Raw genomic sequence first — 19,986 nt, 5'->3', positions numbered from 1 at the left:
GTTATCCAAACTGTTACTGCGGCCATTGTATTAACTTCGTGATTCAGTAGGTTGATTTGTTGTCTAACATCCCTCAAGGCTGAAAGCTGAATCACGAGCTATTATATACACATCTGCAGAGTGTGTTTAGAGACTAAGGGAAATGGGGACTTACATGGTGAATTGGATCATTTTCAGTACACATGCATCTCCTATGACACTTCTTAAGTTTTTCTAGGACAAAAATGTATATATTTGCAGCACAAAGCACAGAACCTGGATCATATTAGCTATTTAATAAGTGTGTGTCAAATGAGTGATTTAACCGCAATGGCATTTTTTGAACTGTAGTCTTTTTTAAAAAGGTAAAGAACCTATGATAGATTCATCAGGTCTCCACTTTGCCCACATGTAGGCTTTCGCTAAGAGCCACATGGTTCTCATTCTTTTATTAAGAAGCAACGGAGAGGGCTGTCAGCTGACAAAGGCAGGATAAAATGTGAGTGCTGGAACTGCCCTGGTCTGAATGTGACCTCTTGCTGGAACACCAGAACTACAAACTTCCCAAGTCTCCTGGCCCAGTGACCTCAATATACAAAGGTCTTTTCTTTCTAGAAACAAATCTTTTTCTCCTTGTTTTTGATCTGACACACATACCCTCACAAACTCAAACACACACACACACACACACACACACACACACACACACACACACACACTGTCCCTATGAAGGTATAAGCCTATAGTGTGCTTTTTTTTTTTTTTTGGCATAGTTTAAAAATGACCCTTTGCCATATATTTGAAATGTAAAATCTTTCTTCTTGAGGGCTGCCTTACTCTACTATGAAAAACGCAGACAAGAAGATTATTGAATAACCCATGACTTTGGCCTTCATCTGATTAGTTCTCTAAAAGGGATCATAAGACATCCTTAAAAAGCCTGGAGGCCTTCAGAGTCCTGAATGATCACAGAGGGCCTTTTTCTCCTCTCTTCCTGAAATGTCATGGCCACCTTGATCAGGATCAAAGGAAATCACTGTATGCATCAGGAACTAAAGAAAGAAAAGAAATTTAAAACTCATTCAGGAAAAATGAAAGTTCATCTGTGGGTTGTGTGTCATATGAAGAGTGTTATACCACTTTCTTTCATTGACTAGATGACTGTGGGAAGTTTTTTAAATGCTGGTACAACCCATGTAAGAAATATTTTGGGATCGTCATGTCACGTGCTGGCCCTGACAAAGTGCTCTTCTTTTCAGTGATCCGTGCTTGAGCACACACACTCACACACTGGGACGAGCAGCCTTGACCTTCATGCATTTTCATTAAGTGCTTATGGGTCAGTTCCTCTTACAAACTGCAGTGTTAATAATGCCAGTGTGCATGCAACGTACAAGAGAGATTGGGTAACTTGAATTAGAACTCAGCATCCACAAACCTTGGGCTCAAAGTTAATTGTAAAGTGTTCTCACAGGTATGTTGCCCTATATGTTCTTAAGTACACAGCAATTTCAGCATTTTTTAAAGATAAGTTGACTTCTTCAATACACACCTAACTTTGTTTTAATTTCTAAAACTTTGTAAGACTCTGAACACAAAGAAATCCCCAAATCAGCATAAAAGACCTTTGTCTGGCATAATGCTTCTGGAGTTTGGGGTTCAGAAAATATAAGCCCAGTCTTCATCAGCACCTGTCTTCAATAGCTACCAGTGCACAGAGTTACAAGCATAGGATTTTATTCATTTTTGTTGATCAGCTGAAGTGCCTGTAATTTTCTGTCACAAACTCTGGTCTAGAACTCTGATTTCACCACCTTCATCATACTGTCTTTCAGAATTTTTAGCATGCTGGAGAGAGAGAGGGAAAACTCAAGTGCCAACTAACCGTAAGAGAGTATGCTGGGCGCTTTCTGCATGTTAATTCATTTCATCCACGTAATAACTCTGTGAGGTGTATATGATTACTACCACTTTGCAGATGAGGGAGGCTGAACTTCGTGTGTTTAAGAAATGTGCATTTACACCTGCATGCTCACAAGACAGGAAAGAGGAACATTTATGGGAGTTCCTCTTGTTACTCCTTTGTAGTTTGTGTCTGTCTAGTTTATTCCATGAGGAAGTTCAGCTTATTTGTTCCCATTTGAACTGCTTTGCCTCTGGAAATTTAAGTATATCTTGGAAGAAGGACATTTGTGTGCTGTTTTATCTGATGGTCATTGTGAGGAATGCGTCTGCTTTTATATGCATGTTGGAAAAAATAATAAGTGAGAAAAAATTCTTTGATGTTGGAATGCTTAAATATTGAGATGTTAAGTATCCTTTATCAGTGCTTAGTTTATAGGCAAATATAGGTAATTTCTGTGCACTTTTGTAAGATAACTAGAATTCGTATGGATATATGTCAGAAAAGATTGTTTGCAGAATAAATTGGGGAAATTATAAAAATACAACAGCTACAATACAGAAAAACAAAGAAATGTACATTTATAATTCAGTTAGAAAATTAAGAATGAGAGCAAAACTAATTCTAGCTGATTGGTCTAAACAAGATCGATCGATTGATCGATCTATCTATCTATCTGTCTGTCTATTTTTATGTCAGAGGGATTTCCTTATCCCAAGGATTGCAGACTGCTCAAGGGTATCGGCCATCTAGTTCACTGTCGTATTCCTAGCATGTAGCTCAGAGACCGACAGTGATGCATAAATGTCTGTTATCTATTCAGTTGGTATATTGACACTCCTGGTATCTAAACCTGGGGGAGAGACCATACAAGACTATGGTTCAGTACTTGAGAGTATTCAATGTTGGTAAATGACTATGCGCTCTGGATTCAAAAAGCTCAGATTTGAATTGTAACTTCTTAAGCTTTCCATCTGTGTGATTGGAACACGTTACTTAGCCTCTCTGTGGGGATAGTAATTGTACCTTCATGATTACTTATGGAAATCACATCTTTGATGGTTAGGGAACATACAGTATATGCAAACCATTACTATTACCCTTAACTGGAGTTGACTGTGGATGCCTTTTTAACAGGCTAACCTACTGTCCCCACTAAAATGTACGTTCCAAGATGGTAGGATTTTCATGTTTTAATCATCGTATCCCAAGTATTTAGAACAGTGTTGTTCGGTAGGACATTCTACGATAATGGACGTGTTCTGTACTGGAGTTGTCTAACGCTGTAGCTACGAACCACTTCTTATTATTCAACACTTGAAATGTAGCTAGCTCATGTGACTGAGGAACTGAATTCTGAATTTCATTTAATTTTAATTAATTTAAACTGAAGGAACCATATGTGGCTACTGGGATACTGTATTAGCACAGTTTTGGAATGTTACCTGGTGCACAGACATTTCAATAGTTATTAAATGAGTGAATCCCCTCGGGACTCAAAGATCAAAACCAGAGCTGCCGATTGTGTGTTTAGTACATTCTTCAAAGATAAGTAATGAAGCACTTTGCTGAGTGATCTGCTCATACTGGAAGCCTTATTCGAATCCCATATGTGATTCAGTTTACAATTGTGATAAGTTTTTGATTTCTATTGCTTTTTGGTGATAGGTCAAGAAAGATTTGGAAACATGACGAGAGTCTATTACCGAGAAGCCATGGGTGCCTTCATTGTCTTCGATGTCACCAGGCCAGCCACATTTGAAGCAGTGACAAAGTGGAAGAATGATTTGGACTCAAAGTTAAGTCTCCCTAATGGCAAACCAGTGTCAGTGGTTTTGTTGGCCAACAAATGTGACCAGGGGAAGGATGTGCTCATGAACAATGGCCTCAAGATGGACCAGTTCTGCAAGGAGCACGGGTTCGTAGGATGGTTTGAAACATCAGCAAAGGTAATGTGACCTTAAAGGGATAAACCTGTTGTAGGCAAGATCCACAAAGAAAATGGCTCTAATCACTGTCATTATAATCATGATAATAATATGTGTTCGTTTAGTGACTTACAGTTCCCAAACGGCTTTAAGCTCTTTCTCATTTCAAAGGGATGAGTGGAACTATTATCCACAATTTAAGATGACTGTGGCTAAGGCAGGAAAGCAACCTGAACATGATCACATTGATAATACGTAATAACTGTGTTCGTTTATTGAGTGCTTATGATGTGTCAGGCATATGTTTTTGTGCATTTTCTCATTTAGTCCTCACGACAACCCTATTAGGTACGTATGATTTTTGGAAAAGTGAAAGACTTGGGCCTCACCTTCAGTGTCACTGCTTCACTCAAGTATGAATTAGTTTCACCCCATCAGCACTTAATGTGCTCTTCGGTATATCAGGAATTGTGCTTTGCCCTCGAGATGAAAAGATGGCAAGAACACAGAACTAGCACACTGGGAGTCCTGGAAGAGCGGGGTGAGAGAGTAGATGGCAGTGACAAATGTGGAGACATAGTGTGGCTTGGCTCTGCTCACTCTCCTGGGTGGCAGAGGAGCAGCGGGAAATGGGGCAGCGTCAGGGCTGGAGGATGCAGCGTCCCATGTGGCAGGTGGGGGTTTACACTTCCCATTATGCTCCACACTCTTGTCTGCCATGCCAGGGGCACGGATTTTGCTCTCCTCCCTTTTGCCTTGTTTACATTTTTGCATCTCGAATATCAGAGAGAAATAGTTTCATCATGAATTTTGAAAATTAAAAAAAGCATAAGTAAGATAAAAATAAATGTTTTGCTGTATTTTTCTGATATCTTCTGTGCCTATAAATATGTATGTATGTTTTACATTATTAGGGTTGCATTAGGATGTAGTTTTACATCATGAGCTTTCCACTTATTTATTTGTGGAGCGCACATACTAAATACTTGTGGGGCACATGCACTGGGCTAGTTGTTCGGGATTCAGCAGTGAATAAGATAGGCATTGTGTCTGCACTGACGAAGTTCACACTTAGGACTTATGGTGAACATTTGAGGGCATCCTTAGAGAATGGCTTGAAAATATAACTTGAACGGACATCATTCAGATAGGCTGGGGAAGAGCCTCTGACTGGTTTTACCCCGGAGAGTGGGATGGTCAGAGTTGCCCGGGGGACTATGGAAAGGTAGACTGGAGGCAGGAGACCTGGAGACAGAGTGACGTAGTTACTGCCTTCCTGTGGGAAAATGACCAAGCCGCGAACTAAGGTAATAGCTTTAGAGATTAGAAAGAAAAACCTGGTCTGAGAATATCACTAAAGCGTCAGCACCAGCAGGAGTAAGCATGTGCTGGGCGTGGGGGCCATGGAGCGGGAGAAGACGGTGCTGGTGCCCCGTGTACCAGCAGGGTCGGGATGCTCTCTGGTTGCAGCCGTTTCTCGGAGTCTCAGTGCCTGCTTCTCTCTGTGCTCTAAGCTGGCCTTCTGTTGAGAAATTGTTACTTCTCAGTTCCTTGTTTTCCTTCTTGGGGACTTAGTGTGTTTGTATGTTTTTGCCCTTCTTTCCTTTTAAAATCCCTCGTTTCCCCCATTTTTTAATACTTCTCCTTTTATTTATTTATTTTTTTTACAATGTTGTGTTAATTTCCGGTGTGTAGCATAGTGATTCAGTTACATATATGTACATATTCCTTTTCATATTGTTTTTCATTATAGGCTATTACAGAGTATTGACTGTAGTTCCCTGTGCTGTACAGGATTTTTCCTTTGAGTCAGGACACAGTATCTGTCATTTTCTACTTCCTGGCTCTCATTGAACCTTTTTGGTTTGTTTGTTTACAGTATTTATTGCTGTAAACAGAGATTGATCAAGCAATACTCACAGATTGTGATTAAGTTACAGAAATCTAAGAAATGTTACTTTTTTTTTATAGTCTGATTCTTAGACATTAGTCTGGCTTTTTAAAAAAAATTCCAAAATTTGGGTGAATCCATTTATTCCCCTGTTCTTTAGCCTCACATTCAATTTCATTCCACAGCTCCTACATATTTGTTCAAATTCCTTTCTTTCAAAAGAGTCACTCTCCAGCCCAGAAGCCTCCAGACACTGAGGTAAAAGAGTAGAATTTTGGAGAACTCCTTTTCTCCTTTAGTTACCTTCCACCTGGAAGGCACTCTGTATTGAATGACCCGTATTTGTATGAGGAGGGGAGTCTTCCATCATTTATTTGTTCATTCTTTCATTCAACAAATATTATTGAACACCTGCTACGTACCAGGCACTGGGAATAGAGAAATTTATAAAACAGACAGAATCCTGACTTCATGTATAACAATAACAACAACAAAACATAAGTGAAATATATGGGCTGTTGGATAGCCAATACATGTTAGCAAGGAAAGAAAGAAAAGAAAGGAAGAGGCCTATGAATTGGTGGGCAGGGTTGAAACTGCTTGTGGGACAAAGGACTGTTCCTGCAGGTTTTCCTTCCCCTCACTCTGACATCCCTTGCACAGCCACTGCAGTGTCAGGCTCTGCTTAAGGGCATGATGTTCATTAACTTAAGGCCTGACTGACCCACTGCGTACTTAGATACAGGGTTTCTAATCCTCTAAATCCCTGCAAGTGTAAACTTTGAAGAGAAGCTTTGTGCAGAGAGAGGGTGGAGGGAATTCCACAACGCTCAAGTGCACCGAACGGCTAATGTGAGCACGAGGGTACAAGGCCTCATTGCAAAAGGTGGAACACACATCCAACATCTCTCCTCCCTCCAAACATACTGCTACTGAAATTGTCCTTCTGAATGTCTTAATCGTGAAAACCGCTTCCCGGGGGCTGGTTAGCGTTCAAAGTCATCTCCTAGGTGCGCAGGAACAGTACTACAGCACTGACAAGCCAGAGTGTCATATGTCAAACGGTTTGTTTTTTTTTTTTTTTAAAGATCTCTGATAAAGCTCTGCTTGCTTTCTGAGGATAGTATTTCAGCATTTACAAAACGGAGGCCCAGGTCAAACTGCCTGAAGCTAAGACGGTAGCATTGGGAACAGCTGCCAATTCATTCTTCGATTACATTTGGGATCAGGGAACATTTTCCATAAAGATCTTTCTCTTAGAAAGTGAATCTCCTAACAATCAGAGTCCTCTTCGTGTGACATTATAATCAGTCTGGTGATAAACATCTGATTTCCTTATTTTTTTTACATTTCCCGAACTTCTAATGAGCCAAAGATCACAACCTCTGGCTTTGTCCTCATGGACACACCCTGCAGAAGTCCTATGGGTATCACCATCAGCTTGGCCATGCCTGAGGCTGAAACTAGTAGGGGGTTAGAGGAGTCTGTCTGTCATTCAGACCAGCCTCCTTCTTCTGCTGACCCCCACCGCTCAGGGAAATTTACCCACTTGCTCTTCAGTCTTCTAAAGAACCTTTCCACCTGAATTTACATGCCTTAGTTCTGTTGCTGGAATAATCATGGTAGCCTCTGGCTGTGAATTAAGAGAGACAAAAAAATTAAATGTATGCGGACATCTCTGATTTTTTTATATCATCTTCAAATATTGGACCCAAAGGAAAGAAAAAAAAAAAAAAAACCAGTCGCTCCTAAGTCAGGTTTTCTTTCATTTTCAGCCTTTGCATTCTTTCCCTTTCTGTGCCATGTTTAGCTGAATTCCACCCAGGGGTTCACTAGGGCCAGATAATGAGTAACTGGGGTGATCATGTGCCCGTTTCCTGGAACATTCCTGGTTTATGTCCGCTACCTTAGTATCATTATTAATAACACCCCCATTTCAGGTCTGTAATTTAATTTACATTGTTAACCTATAAATCAGGGGCTCCAGTACATCTCACTGTCCACATTATACCTTAACTCTAACAACAGTGATTTTAAGCATTTCTGTGTCCAAGCTCAGTCTTCATAATATACTTTGGTAGATTTGTCTCTTTAAAATGAGCACCCTGGCCTGCTATTGTTAGTATATTCCCTAAAATTGAGAATCTGGTCTTTTGGGCCCATCTCAATGGCTAATGGAGCCCCGCGACTTTGTGGCCCATTTGCCTGGTGCTTTCCTGGTGTCCACTGCCTGAATCTCCACCAGCTGCTCCTTTTGGCTTCACTCCATGGCCACTCCCAACCATCTTTTAGGGTTGCTGTGAACATCAAGTGACATATTATATGTGGGGGTCTCTGGATGTGTTATGTCTGACCCCACCACACGCACACACGCCGTATTATCACTGTTATCTGTTCCCGCAGCCCATCCGCTGGTCTGGGTGTTGCCGCCCATCCGTACCTGGCTCTGATGCTTATCATAGCTGCGCTCAGAGGAAGGGTCTGCTTCTGGATCTCAGCCCTTTCCAGGCTGCTCCATCTTGCTATGATGCTGTAGTGGTTCACAGGTGGCTGTGCTCAGGAACAGGACACCAGGAAGATGCCAGTGTAGGTGGGAAATAATGGAGCAAGTAGTACCTACCCAAGTGGTGACAGGAGCCTCAGTCACAGAAAGAACTGCAGTGCCTTATGCTCATGCAGCCTCCACCCGTGCCCTACTCCTGGCAGAGTTCCTTGTCTGTTTCTATCCTATTTACAGTGACTTTTAAGCCTACCCTCTGTTTCAGAATGTTCTGCGATCAATGGGTGCCCTGAGAAGAAGCTTTCACATTAAACTCCACCAAATTTTAGTCCCTTCCCTGAAGTTAAAAAGAAAAATGTTGATGTGTTTCCTGCTGAGGGAAGGAATATACTTAATAGTGTTCTCTGCAAGAAGTTACTTGTTTTTAGGGGGAGGAGTAGGTGTTTCACAGTGTAGTGGATATTTTTTGTGTGATTTGGCTTTCCAGTTACGGTTAAACACATTTGCTACTCTGGGGAATGTCTAGCCATGGGAGGTTCACCTCCCCAGGAAGAGCCCACAAAACTTTCTTCTTTTGCTTTCTTTGCAGCTAGATCCCAGACATATGACCTAAATTGCACAAATCACACTGCTTTAGAAGTGAGCCACTAGAGGAAGAAGGTACAATGCAGAACCTATTTCTTTTCTGAGGAGGGCGAAGGCAGAACAGGCCTCCATCTTTGGGAGACAGCAGAGTTTGCAGATCCTGTGTTGGACACAGAAACAGGACCACTGCTGGCCCCAGGAACAGTTGCTTTCAAGTTGAGTTTCTGGGAGCTTTGCAGATTACAGGCCCTCGTACTCAGTGGTAGCTGGCAGCAGTGTCCTTATGACGCCTGTTCTATGTGGGATTTGGGTTTTTGGAAGCTGAGGTGCAATCCTGTTTCCCTAGACGACTGTTTCTGTAGCTTCCTGAGTAATTGTGCAAGCTACCCGACCTCCCTTGAATAAGCGATTTGCTGTTCAGCCAGCATCAGCTTCTGTATCTCGCATCTGAGAATCTGGCTTAATATTCACGGTCAATTGCATCGGAGAAAACCAACTTCACTGTCTCCCTTGCTGCAGGTCTTAAGCCTCTGACAGCCTATGTGCACGCTGAATCTCCAGTAATAACAATGGCTGTGTTTCTTGCTGTCTGCTATATGTCAACTTTGTGCAGAAAATTTTGTGTGTGAACTCATTCAATCCTTAGCATGATCCTATAGAGCAGGTATTATTATTATTATTATTACCATTTTAAAGGGAAAGAAAAGTTGAGGCTTAGGTGATTTGCCTAAAACTATATAGTTACTACCTTATTTCTTTGACTCTAGTATATACTTTTTGGCCCTTCCTCTGTTAACATTTCAAAATGAAGACATGTCCGCTAGTCAGCATGGATTTCTAAAATGATGGTGTATCCTGCAAAGAATGGCTTTTTTACTGTCTCTTTCAAAAAGACTATACCAGTGCAGCAGTTTGTAAATGTTTTTGGCCACACAGAACACTTAAACGAATGGAAGGTGGCCTAGAATTCTCGTGTAAAGAGAAAGTTTTCTGCATTTTGCTGAGTTTAGTGAGCCTCTTTCATTATCATTATTATTTTTTAATTGCTCTGCAAGGTAAAATATGCAGCAGTTAAATGGCTAGTTTTCCAGAAGCTGCTTGAAGAGTAGGATCACACATCATTTCTTTTTATAGGCTTCTAGAAAATATGCAGTTAGAAATACAATGCATCTATCACAAACTGGAAATGCATAGATCATCGCCCTTGAGTATGAGTAGTTATTCTCATTCATTTTTTAATGGCTTGAGTATAGGACATCATTTTTTAAACATCCTTTTAGTTTTAAATTGGGTAGTAGGCCATCTCTGGTTATCCCAAATTTTTAAATGTCAAACCATGAAAAAATTCTTGAGAGTCACTGGTGTATTCATTGATTCCGTGCAATTTGTACTGAATGACTGTTCAGGTCTGTGCTGTGAACAATGTATATTAAGCCTTTTCTGGGTTCAGAGAATGCTATTAAGAGCCTGTTCTTCTTAAAATGCCAGAATTCCCTACGGGAAATAGATATGCCAGGCTTTAGGCATCCATCTCCAAAGACTTTAGATGGGATTGCAGGATGTAACTCCACTGACTTAATTGGGACACAGCACATTTAACCCTGTATTTTCAGCTGATCTGCTTAGAGCTGGTTGTACTTAGGGACACAAAAGGATGGACCCAATCTAAAAATTCAAAATCAGAGCAAAGTTAGACGGTGTCATTTAAAGGAAATGATGGCAGTGTTTAATAGTCATGATCATTTAATATAATGACCACTAGTCTGTAGTACAACTATTTGAATTATCGCTTCTGACAGATTCTTAATGCCCTGCGTGAAAAATGGAATCATTTGCCTGAAACTGAGAATAGCTTAAGTACGAGAACCTCAAAGTCAAGCTACTCATCTGCTTACAGATCAGTATAAATTCAGAATAACATTTTAATTTTTATCTTTAGCTGTTCAGTTCTCCAGAGATTTTCAGGGTCTATGCTAGTAATTTGCTAGATAATCTGAGATCCAACTATGACAAAGACACTGTAGGAAAACAGACCCAGACCCTCAGAGGATATGACCGCGGCGGGTGTGTAGGAGGCCGGGTGTAGCACTCGTCGTCGTCTCCTGCAGGGGTCACATGTCCATCATAGCACAGGCCCTTCCTGCCTCCTGCTTAGACCATCGTAACCGTCTCCAGACCTTGCTCGTGGTAGTCTGTTTGGCATGGTGCTAAAAACTCAGCCTACCCAAGGCAAGGAATCACTTTGATTCCATCACTGCCTAGTTCAAGAATCTTCTGTAAGCTCTACTTCTTGATTCCAATTTAGACACCTTAGAACAGGGGTTAGCAGACTATGAACTGTGGGCCAAATGTGCCCCGCCCCTATCTAGTAAATAAAGTTTTATCCGAACACGGCCATGCTTGTTGGTTCACAGGTTAGCTAGGGCTGCTCTTCCACTACCCCTGCGGAGCTGAGTAGCTGCAAGAGAGGCTTGTGGCTTTCAAAGCCTGAGCTGTTCGCCATCTGATCTGGCCCTCTACTTTATTAAAGTTCACCACCGATGTTTTACAATAGCAATAGCTTCTTTTGAGCCAGGCAGTGTGCTAGTGGCGTTACATGCATTATCTCATCCTTCAAACTGTCTTGGAAGTTATTATTATTATTATTCCTGTTTTACGGATGAAGGGATTAAAGCTGAAATTGGAAAGCATAAATGACTAGCTAAAGATCTCACCGTTAGTTGGGATTTCAAGCCAGATGTGCTAAAAATACACCCAGTCACCCGACCGTGCTATCTTATAGCCTTTTCCAGTCTGGTCTTATTATATAACAAATATTTATTGAACAACCAATTCATGGTTGACCAGGGACTGGGATAGATATGAGACAGGAAGGAAGGGGACAGGGCACAACCATCAAAAGAATGACACAGCAATTAGCACCAAGATGGTAGAAGATGCAACTCCCAGTAGACTTTGAGCTTCATTATATGCTCGTTGCGATACACTAGCTGCTAAATGACACTCCCACAGGCACCATAAAATTTCCGAAGCTAATCACAAAAGGTCAAAAAGTGGGCGGTGGCCCAATTCCTGAGAATCCCAGCCCCATTCCCAAAGCAGTTGGAATAACCCTCCCATTTGTTAGCATATGGAGTTCCTGAGCCCATAAAAACTAACAACCCGGGACTTCATGGCCTTTCTCTTGCCTTTTGAAACGGCCCACACTCTGTCTATGGAGTGTGATTCTACTTTTAGTTTAAACTAAACACCCACCCCCATTCCTCGTGGCCTCTCTGGCCTTCTAAGATGGCCTGCACTCTGTCTGTGGAGTGTGTACCTCTCTGAATAAATCTACCTTTACTCACCTGTGGCTCACTCTTGAATTCTTTCCTGCATGAAGCCAAGGACCCTCACTTGATGGAGCGTGTCCCAGGGACTTGCCTGGGACCTGGGACATGGCCATTCTCTTGCGCCCACTTTCCTGTGTCAGATAGATAAGCAAAAGGTGGCCCAGTCTCTAGAAGTTTAAAGTCTACTGACAGATACACAGATGCGTGAATGGGTCTTCCAGGAAACGCAGCAAAGCAGAACAGCTCGCTTGGAGTTACTGAAGGGGTGGAATGAGGAAGGGGCCTTTTCCCACACGGACACTGCCAGCCGCTTGCCTTTCCCTCATCTCTGTGCGTTTGTCCATGGTGTTCCCTTTGTATGGAATGCCCGAGGCAGTTAACACTGTTTATATTCCGTTGTGTCCCAACACGTCCAGCTTTGGGTGTGAGAGAGGAAAGCGAGAAAATCCCGTGGGTTTAGCAGGAGCGCCTTCAGCAACGAAGCATCAGTGGGCGTAAGCCACCTCACTTTCCGGATGTCTTCTACGTCCCAGTGACTCATGAGAGCAGGCCTACGAGGAGCCTTTGTTCTCAGAGAGGATGAAGGCAGACCTCGCCCCTCCTCTAGAAGAGACCCAGTAAGGCACAAGGCGTGTTTTGTAAATGATTGTTTTCAGTATTCCTCAATTGTCGTTCTTAAGGGAGGGGTGACTTTGTCAATGTCTGGGAGTATTTTCGGTTGTCATAACTGACTGGGGAGAAGAGGGAGCTGCTGACATCAAGTGAGTGGAGGCCAGGGATGCTGCTAAACACCCTGTGGTGCACAGCACACACCTTCCCAACTCCCACTCCCAAAAAGGAATTACTTGGCCCCAAATATCAATAGCAGTGAGGCTGAGAAACCCCAGACGCCATGCTTTCTCTTAGAATTTTCTAAATGCTCTAAGGAGAAGGCACTAAGTGAATAAAAGATCCTGTTCGTTGGTTGGCACCTTTAAGAAAAATTAAGTAGGGTGGACTTTTGACTTTTGTATGTTTACCAAGAAGCTGTTGAGTCTTTGGGTTCAGGCTTCTCTAGCCTATTAAGGATTCCCTGCCTGAGGGGTCGATGCTAAGGACCGTCGTTTGACGCATAGCAGAGTTTTGCCTCCTATGGTCCCCACCCATCTAATACTTTCATCTTAATTTTAGCATTTCCAGTTCTCACCTCCATGCCTTTTCACATGCAGTTCCTTCTGACTAGAATATTCTTCTCCCACCTTTGCCTTAGGAAATTCCAGATTTTCCATGTCTTTGTTCTCCTCCTACTCACACCGTACAGCCCCTCAGATTTCCATAAGGGACTTTGTCTCTCCCACCCACGTGCCTGGCACCACCTAGGAGATGTCTGTATGTCGGACCAGCTCATATTACATGGCTCAGCCTGCTCCTCTGATAAATGGGTGCTATCATGGAAAGATGACACAGCTTGTATGTCTCTCTGAGTGACTGTGTCTTTTTGACCCCAGAAAAACAACCCTTTCCCCAGCTGGACCCAGGTTGTAGGATCACCATGCACTTCTGAACCTGAGATAGGACCCTGAGAAGCACGGAGGGGCACTTTGGCAGAGCATGGCGAGCGTGGGCTTGGGTGCTAGGTAGATAGGGGTCAGAATCTTTCCTCGGGCACGAAACTGGGTGGCTTTGGGCCAAACCCTTAATCATGCCAAGCCTCCATTTCTCATATGAAAAATGGGCTTAATACTTTATAGGGTTGTTATAAGAATCAGTGTTAATATCTGCCAGATGCGTGGAAGATTAGTGTGCAATAAGTGACTCGTCTGTCTAAAAAAAAAATACACATTTATGCAAAAATTGCCCACAATTTCAGAGGCTTCCCAGGCAGTCCTGCCCACTGAAGCTAGGACCCTGTTTAAGCCAGACCATAGTGCCTTCAATTGCTTGATTCCTCTGGCACCGTTAGGAAAATGTGTTAAGAGTTAGGGGATTCCTGAAGAAAAAGTTCTGTGTAGCTAGAGCAGGGATTTTTTGTTGGGGTAGAGTATCAGAATCAGGAAGAAGGGAGCGAGGAGCTTTTTAAACAAAACTCTCTCCTCACGTTTTTGCAGAATGCCTCTGTCGAGGGTGCACTGCTCTCCACCGGTCCCTTCGAGGATCACTGTGTGTACTGAGAGATGTTGCCCCCTGTGAGTGTGCTGCACTTTTGCCTAGTGTGGAGACAGGAAACAAACGCGGGAAAATGATGAGCTTGGTTAGAGGAAGATTGGAGAGTGAAGGGAAGGAGGAATAAGCTCTATTCTAAAGGGCAGAAGAAGGATTTGGAAGGACTTGCTGAGTTTCCTGGTGCTGTCTAAAAATGGGAGCCAGAGTTACAGGCAGGGAGCGTCTGAAATCTTTGTCAAATTTCCGTGTTTGCACTTCTCAAAACTCCTGTCCTAGCCTCTCAATCATAATTATTTCTGTGAAAATCTCTGAAGGAAAAAAGGCCTCTGTGTCTGTCTCTCAGAATCTCAAGGAGGGAGGATGCTCCTGAGGTTCTGTGCTTTCTTGAGCAGCAGCAGCAGCAGCAGCAGCAGCAGCAGAGATGAGCTATGTGGAAAAGTGTAGGTGATGAAGGATGGAAAAAGCAAGCAGAATCCTGGTGCCTTTGGGAAAGAAAATATTGCCTGGGTGTAGTGGGGTGCAGACCTTGACAGAATATGGTCTCTGGTCTTCACTAGTAGACCATCACTCCCGCTCCCAGACTCAGGGAATGATGAGCTACAACCAGACCCTGCTGTCCTCCTGGATCTCTTCCTCCAGCCGGGACTCCTTCCCCAAACTTCAGACTTCCATGTCCCTCTGGGTCTCTACCTAGATATCACCCAGACAACTCTTTAAACTCAATATGTCAGAAACTGAATTCGTTAGCTTTTCTGCAAATCAGATTATCCGATTTGGAGAACTCACGTCCATCCAGACATCCAAGCCTGACACCCACAGAACGGGGTTACTCATCCTTCAGAAACCGCAAGTTCCTGGGCATAGAAAACCCCCATAGTTAGGCTCTTCTCTGCCTCTTCAGGTCTGCCCCTGGTTACTCTGTCCCTGCATTTATCCCCTAGTGATACTAACGTGCATCAAGTCCCCTGTTCACATCTCGGGAGGCCCCCTTCCTGGAACATGCCTCCTACAGTTGTTCACCTGTTTTTCACTCTACCTCCAGGCTCAAGCATCATCTGTCACCGACTCTCAGGTAGTCTCCCTTATCTCTTACCACATTATGCTAAACTTCTTTGTGGGCGCTGCACTGTGAAATCCTCCTGGTTACCCACCAGCACATTGGCTTGTACGTGGCAGGTGATCACTTGATTAATGTTTACTGGATGGAAGAGAAGGGTTTGCTGCACTGCTTTTCAAGCACTTATTTGGAGGATTCTTTTCTCTGCCCTTTGTGGGGGTATTTCTGTCCTTAGAAAACTGTGCAGAAGCAGAAAAATTAATTTACTGCTGTATTTCCCAGGAGGATTCCACATTATGTAAGTCCTTTCATCCAGAAAGCTCTCTAGACACTTCGCACAGCAGGGAGATTGCAGTGCCCCACAGTGCAGGAGGGGGAAGGAGAGAAGAAAAATGAAGATGAGGGAAGCAGCCCCCGCTTAGTGCTTTGGGCCCAGACTGGTGAGTCCACATAGCATCCTGCAAGAATCTACCATCAGCCTCTGGGTTTTATTAGCCAGCCTATTCCTCCTTCACTCTCCAGAACAAGAATTTAGCAGTTTCCTTCTCACTGAAATGCTCACAATCTTACTTCACATGTGTCTCTCCTTTGTTTCAAACCCTGTCATTTAAGCCACACACAGTGAATATCGTATTTGTCTTTTTTTTTCACTAGTAAAGAAATGGAGTTCCAGGGAAGCTTTTCAGTGATTTCCACTGGAGAAACCTGGACTTCAGATCTTGTCCAGAATTCTATCCAATGACTTGATTCTTTCTTTTTAATTTTTTTTTATTTTTAATTTTTTGGGGGGAGGTAATTAGGTTTTACTTATTTATTTATTTTTGGAGGAGTCACTGGGGATTGAACCCAGGACCTTGTGTATGCTAAGCACGCACTCTACCACTGAGCTGTCTCCTCCCCACGATGGTGTGATTCTTGAAGAGTTGTACAGCAGGGATGCATGAATTGCTGGTTAAAATTCAGGTGCCTCAGCCCTACTCCAGATGTCTGGAGGGGCATAGAATGTATGTATTTGGAAAACAGTCCGTTGGTGATTTTAACTGTGATCCCTGATTCAGACGCATCGTGTTAGACTTTGTTCACTCAGTCACTCGTTCGTTCATTCATTCATTCCTGATGTATTCCTTGAATACCTACTATGTATTCATGTAGGCACTTTGCTAAGCACTGAGGTGCCGGTGATAAAGGGCACAGTATCCCCCCATTAAGAAGTTCTCAGTCTCTTGGAAGAAAATCCAGTATAAACAAATAATTACAATTCAGTGTGAACTTCCTGGTTATTTCTTTGATGGTTTTCTTACCCCCTCCACATTTTTTTTGTTCTTTCTTTATGGAACTTCTAGTTTGCTGTAACTTTTTGAGTTGAGCCAGTGAACCTACTATGCTTTCTCTTTTTCTCATATTTCCAACGTTGCAATTTTTATTTTATTCTTTTATTTTTTGACTTCATTTCTACTCTTCTATTGTAATTTTTAATTTCAGCAGTCATAGTTTTAATTTTGAAGAGATTTCTTATTCTCTGATTGTTCTTTTCTGTAGCATACTTTTCTTAGTTATGAATATAAAAAGTGATACAAATGAATTTATTTACAAAACAGAAACAGACTCGCAGACAGAGGAAACAATCTTATCGTTACCAAAGGGGAAGGCCGGGGAGGGATGAATTAGAAATTTGGGGTGAACAGATACTAAGTTCTCTGATTATCCATATCTCCCTCTACGTATCCTTTAGACCACGATGTGTGCATCCTCTTCTCCATTACTTTCAGAGATCTAACAATGTGTTGAAATCTCTTGGAGGCTGATGCACATTTTCTTATTCTTTTAATTTCTGAGATTCTATTTGAAGTATTTTGTTCCTTTGAAATCATTTTTCCAGAGGTTTGGTAAAGAAAGGAAATAAATATATTCTCTCAGTCTGCCATCTTTAACTGGAAGGTGCCCATGGTCTTTGACCTTCTGGTAATTGTCTACTTTATTTCCAACTCAGTCTTAGTCATTATGTAACTTAATTCATTCCAGTTTATTTTACGATTAGGATTATTTTATCTTCATCTTACAATGTGGACACCAAAGTCCAGCAGGATTTAAGTAACTTCCCCAAAGGAGTACCAGGGCTAGGATTTAAACTCCGGTCTGACTGATCCCAGACCTTCCTGGTGCTTTGTGTCCCAGCTTTCTACTTTTGAAAGGAAAACAAAGGGCAAAGGCTGTCTCCTCTGTCAGAACCACGGTCAAGCCCTTCTGGAAAGGGTTGCTTCCTTGCTTCAGGAGGGGTTTTGCTACTAAGACATGTTTGCCTGCTCCCTCCCTGTGCTACGTCTTTACTTCTTTTTTTTCAGTGTTGATTTGTTTGTCCCTACTTTGTGGTCCTTTACCTTCTTTGATGCATCTTGTATGCCATCTCTGGAGCATCCCTGGATCTGTGGCAACAGCCCTGCTCTCTCGAGGCCTTCTGTTCATCTCCCTCTGCTTCGCTGACTAGCGAGGTATTGATTTCTTGGGAGAACCTGCTGGGATTCGGGGGAGGGGGAATCAATCACCCACTAGACTTGAGGGGGAAGCAGCAGCCACCGCCTCTCAGGAGCCTGTCCTCTGGCCTGACGTGCTGGGGCCCTGCTCAGAGACAAGGCGAGCCCGGCGTGTCCAGGGGGATTCTGCAGTGATTAGACTGTTCCAGGAATAAAGCAGCAAAGTCACTGACGGAAAAATCAAGAGCTGCGAACCCATGTCCTTGAACTAAACAGAGTGGAGTCGTCTCTTGAGAATAAGTTTGCCTGTCACAGGTTGCTTCAGGGGAAGGAAGTCCTCTGTTGAGAACATTTCTGATTCTCGGTCACTCTGAATGCTCTAGCCGAGGCACAATCTTTGTGAACCGCAAGGCAAATCATTTAGCTTTCACGCTCTCCGGGTTCCCCAAAATGAGAGAGAGGGTGTCGGCAGTGGGTACCTAGCATTGTGTGTGCAGAGTGTTTCTGAAACATTGGGTGTAAATCCCCTTTTTTTAAAATGTGACCTCAAGGGGCTCATTGTGGCAGCTCTCTCTGGGTGAGCCCTTTTGAAAAGGAAGAGTTCCTTTGGAAAGAGAATTAGCACTGTCTGGTTCATCTGGTTATAAGTGTAGGTCTTATGTCTCAGATTTTTGTAAAGAAGGACAGACATGAGCAGTAAATTCGAATTATGAAAGTCTAAAGAGGTCTCGTGTTACCGCTGCGATAGAAACCCGCCCTCAGTCCCCCACTTATCATGTCGTACGTCTTCTACCGCTGCAGGGAAACACAGGAAAATTAGATTTGGAGAGCACTTCAAAGTCATCTTGTTGTCTAACCCATTATTTTATGGTTTCATTTATTCATTCTACACATATTCATGGAGTGCCTCTTTTCCATGGGACAGACATCGTGTTAGGCTCCAGAACTACACCTGGACAAAACAGAGACAATCCTTGCCTTCCTGGCGCCTGCATTGTAGGGGTGGAGACAGATAATGGAGTGATAAGTAAGTGCGCTATATAGCTTGTCAGGTGGAACTAAGTGCTAGGCAGACAATTAACACGGGAAGGAGTCTAGAGCTGGAGTGGCATATATGCATGGGATGTAGGGGGGAGGTCAAAGAGAGGGGAGCAATTTTAGACAGCTGACCTGGGAAGGTTTCAAGTTTTTTTTTTTTTTTTTCTTTTTAATTGAGGCCTAGTCTCACTCAGGTATTTTTTTAAATTAAAGATTTGAAAGAGGGACAGTACTGAGCCATATAGACTTCTGGGAGGGGAATGGTCCAGGAAGAGAGTATAGTATGTGCAGAGGCCCCGTGGCATGAACTGATAGCTGTGCTTTACTAGGACAACAGAGATGAGGTAAGAGAGGTGATGGGGACGTGTTCAATCTTTAGAACGTTGTAACAATGTTGGGTTTTGCTCTGCGTGAGATGGAAAGATATTGGGTGTTATCAGAGATGAGATATGATTTGACTTAAACAGCCATTCTTGTGGTTATAGTGCACTTGGACTGTAGTGGGAAAGGTTGGAAGCAGAAGATCAGCTAGGACTCCACTGCAGAAAAGTTGCAGGAAGTAATTAAATTCAGTGTGTATTTCTGAACATACAGCAGACAGGATTTCCTGATGATCTGGATGAAGGTTATGAGAGAAAGAGGATATGGGGATGGCTCTACAGTTCTTGTCCTGAGCAACTGGAAAAGTGGAGTTGCCACTTTCTGAGCTTGGGGTCCTGAGATGTGGATGGGTCAGGGGGGAAAGCGGTCAGGATTCAGTTTTGTGTATGTGAAAATCGATAAGACATCAAAGAGCAGATGTCAAGTAGGTAATTGTGTTTGATTCGGGAGTACAGGAGCAAAGTCCAGGCTGCAGGTAAGAGGACCAAGGACTGATCTCTGAGCACTCCCAGCATTTAGACAAGAAAATGAGGCTACAGAGAGAGGAAGTAGCAGGGGGAATAAGTATTTTGCAAAAGAGCTGAGACTGGAACACAATGGACTCTTCTCAGTGTACAATCCTAATACGATTACATTTTTCATTAGCCTGCGCTTCCATCTTCCTTGCCTGTGCTCTTCATCTCAGGAGTACAGTGGGGAGATGCTAGACAAGGAAAAAAAACAAAGAATAGATTGCATAACATCGGCACTCTCTCTAAATCATCAAATAGCAGATTTAT

At 42.8% G+C, this 19,986-nt stretch overlaps 1 protein-coding gene across 1 annotated transcript in view; it reads left to right on the top strand.

The window, feature by feature from the left end:
- Positions 1-19,986, top strand: part of RAB38 (RAB38, member RAS oncogene family) — a 56,656-nt gene that overhangs the window by 18,487 nt on the left and 18,183 nt on the right. Inside the window, exon 2 of the mRNA XM_014565781.2 lies at positions 3,551-3,831. Coding sequence (XP_014421267.2) covers positions 3,551-3,831 — 281 coding nt within the window. The remainder of the gene's footprint in view (positions 1-3,550; positions 3,832-19,986) is intronic.

This window comes from Camelus ferus, chromosome 10, assembly GCF_009834535.1.
Source record: "Camelus ferus isolate YT-003-E chromosome 10, BCGSAC_Cfer_1.0, whole genome shotgun sequence".
Lineage (NCBI taxonomy): Eukaryota > Metazoa > Chordata > Mammalia > Artiodactyla > Camelidae > Camelus > Camelus ferus.
The sequence above is the reverse complement of the archived record's forward strand: the minus strand, read 5'-3'. Positions and strand labels throughout refer to the sequence as shown.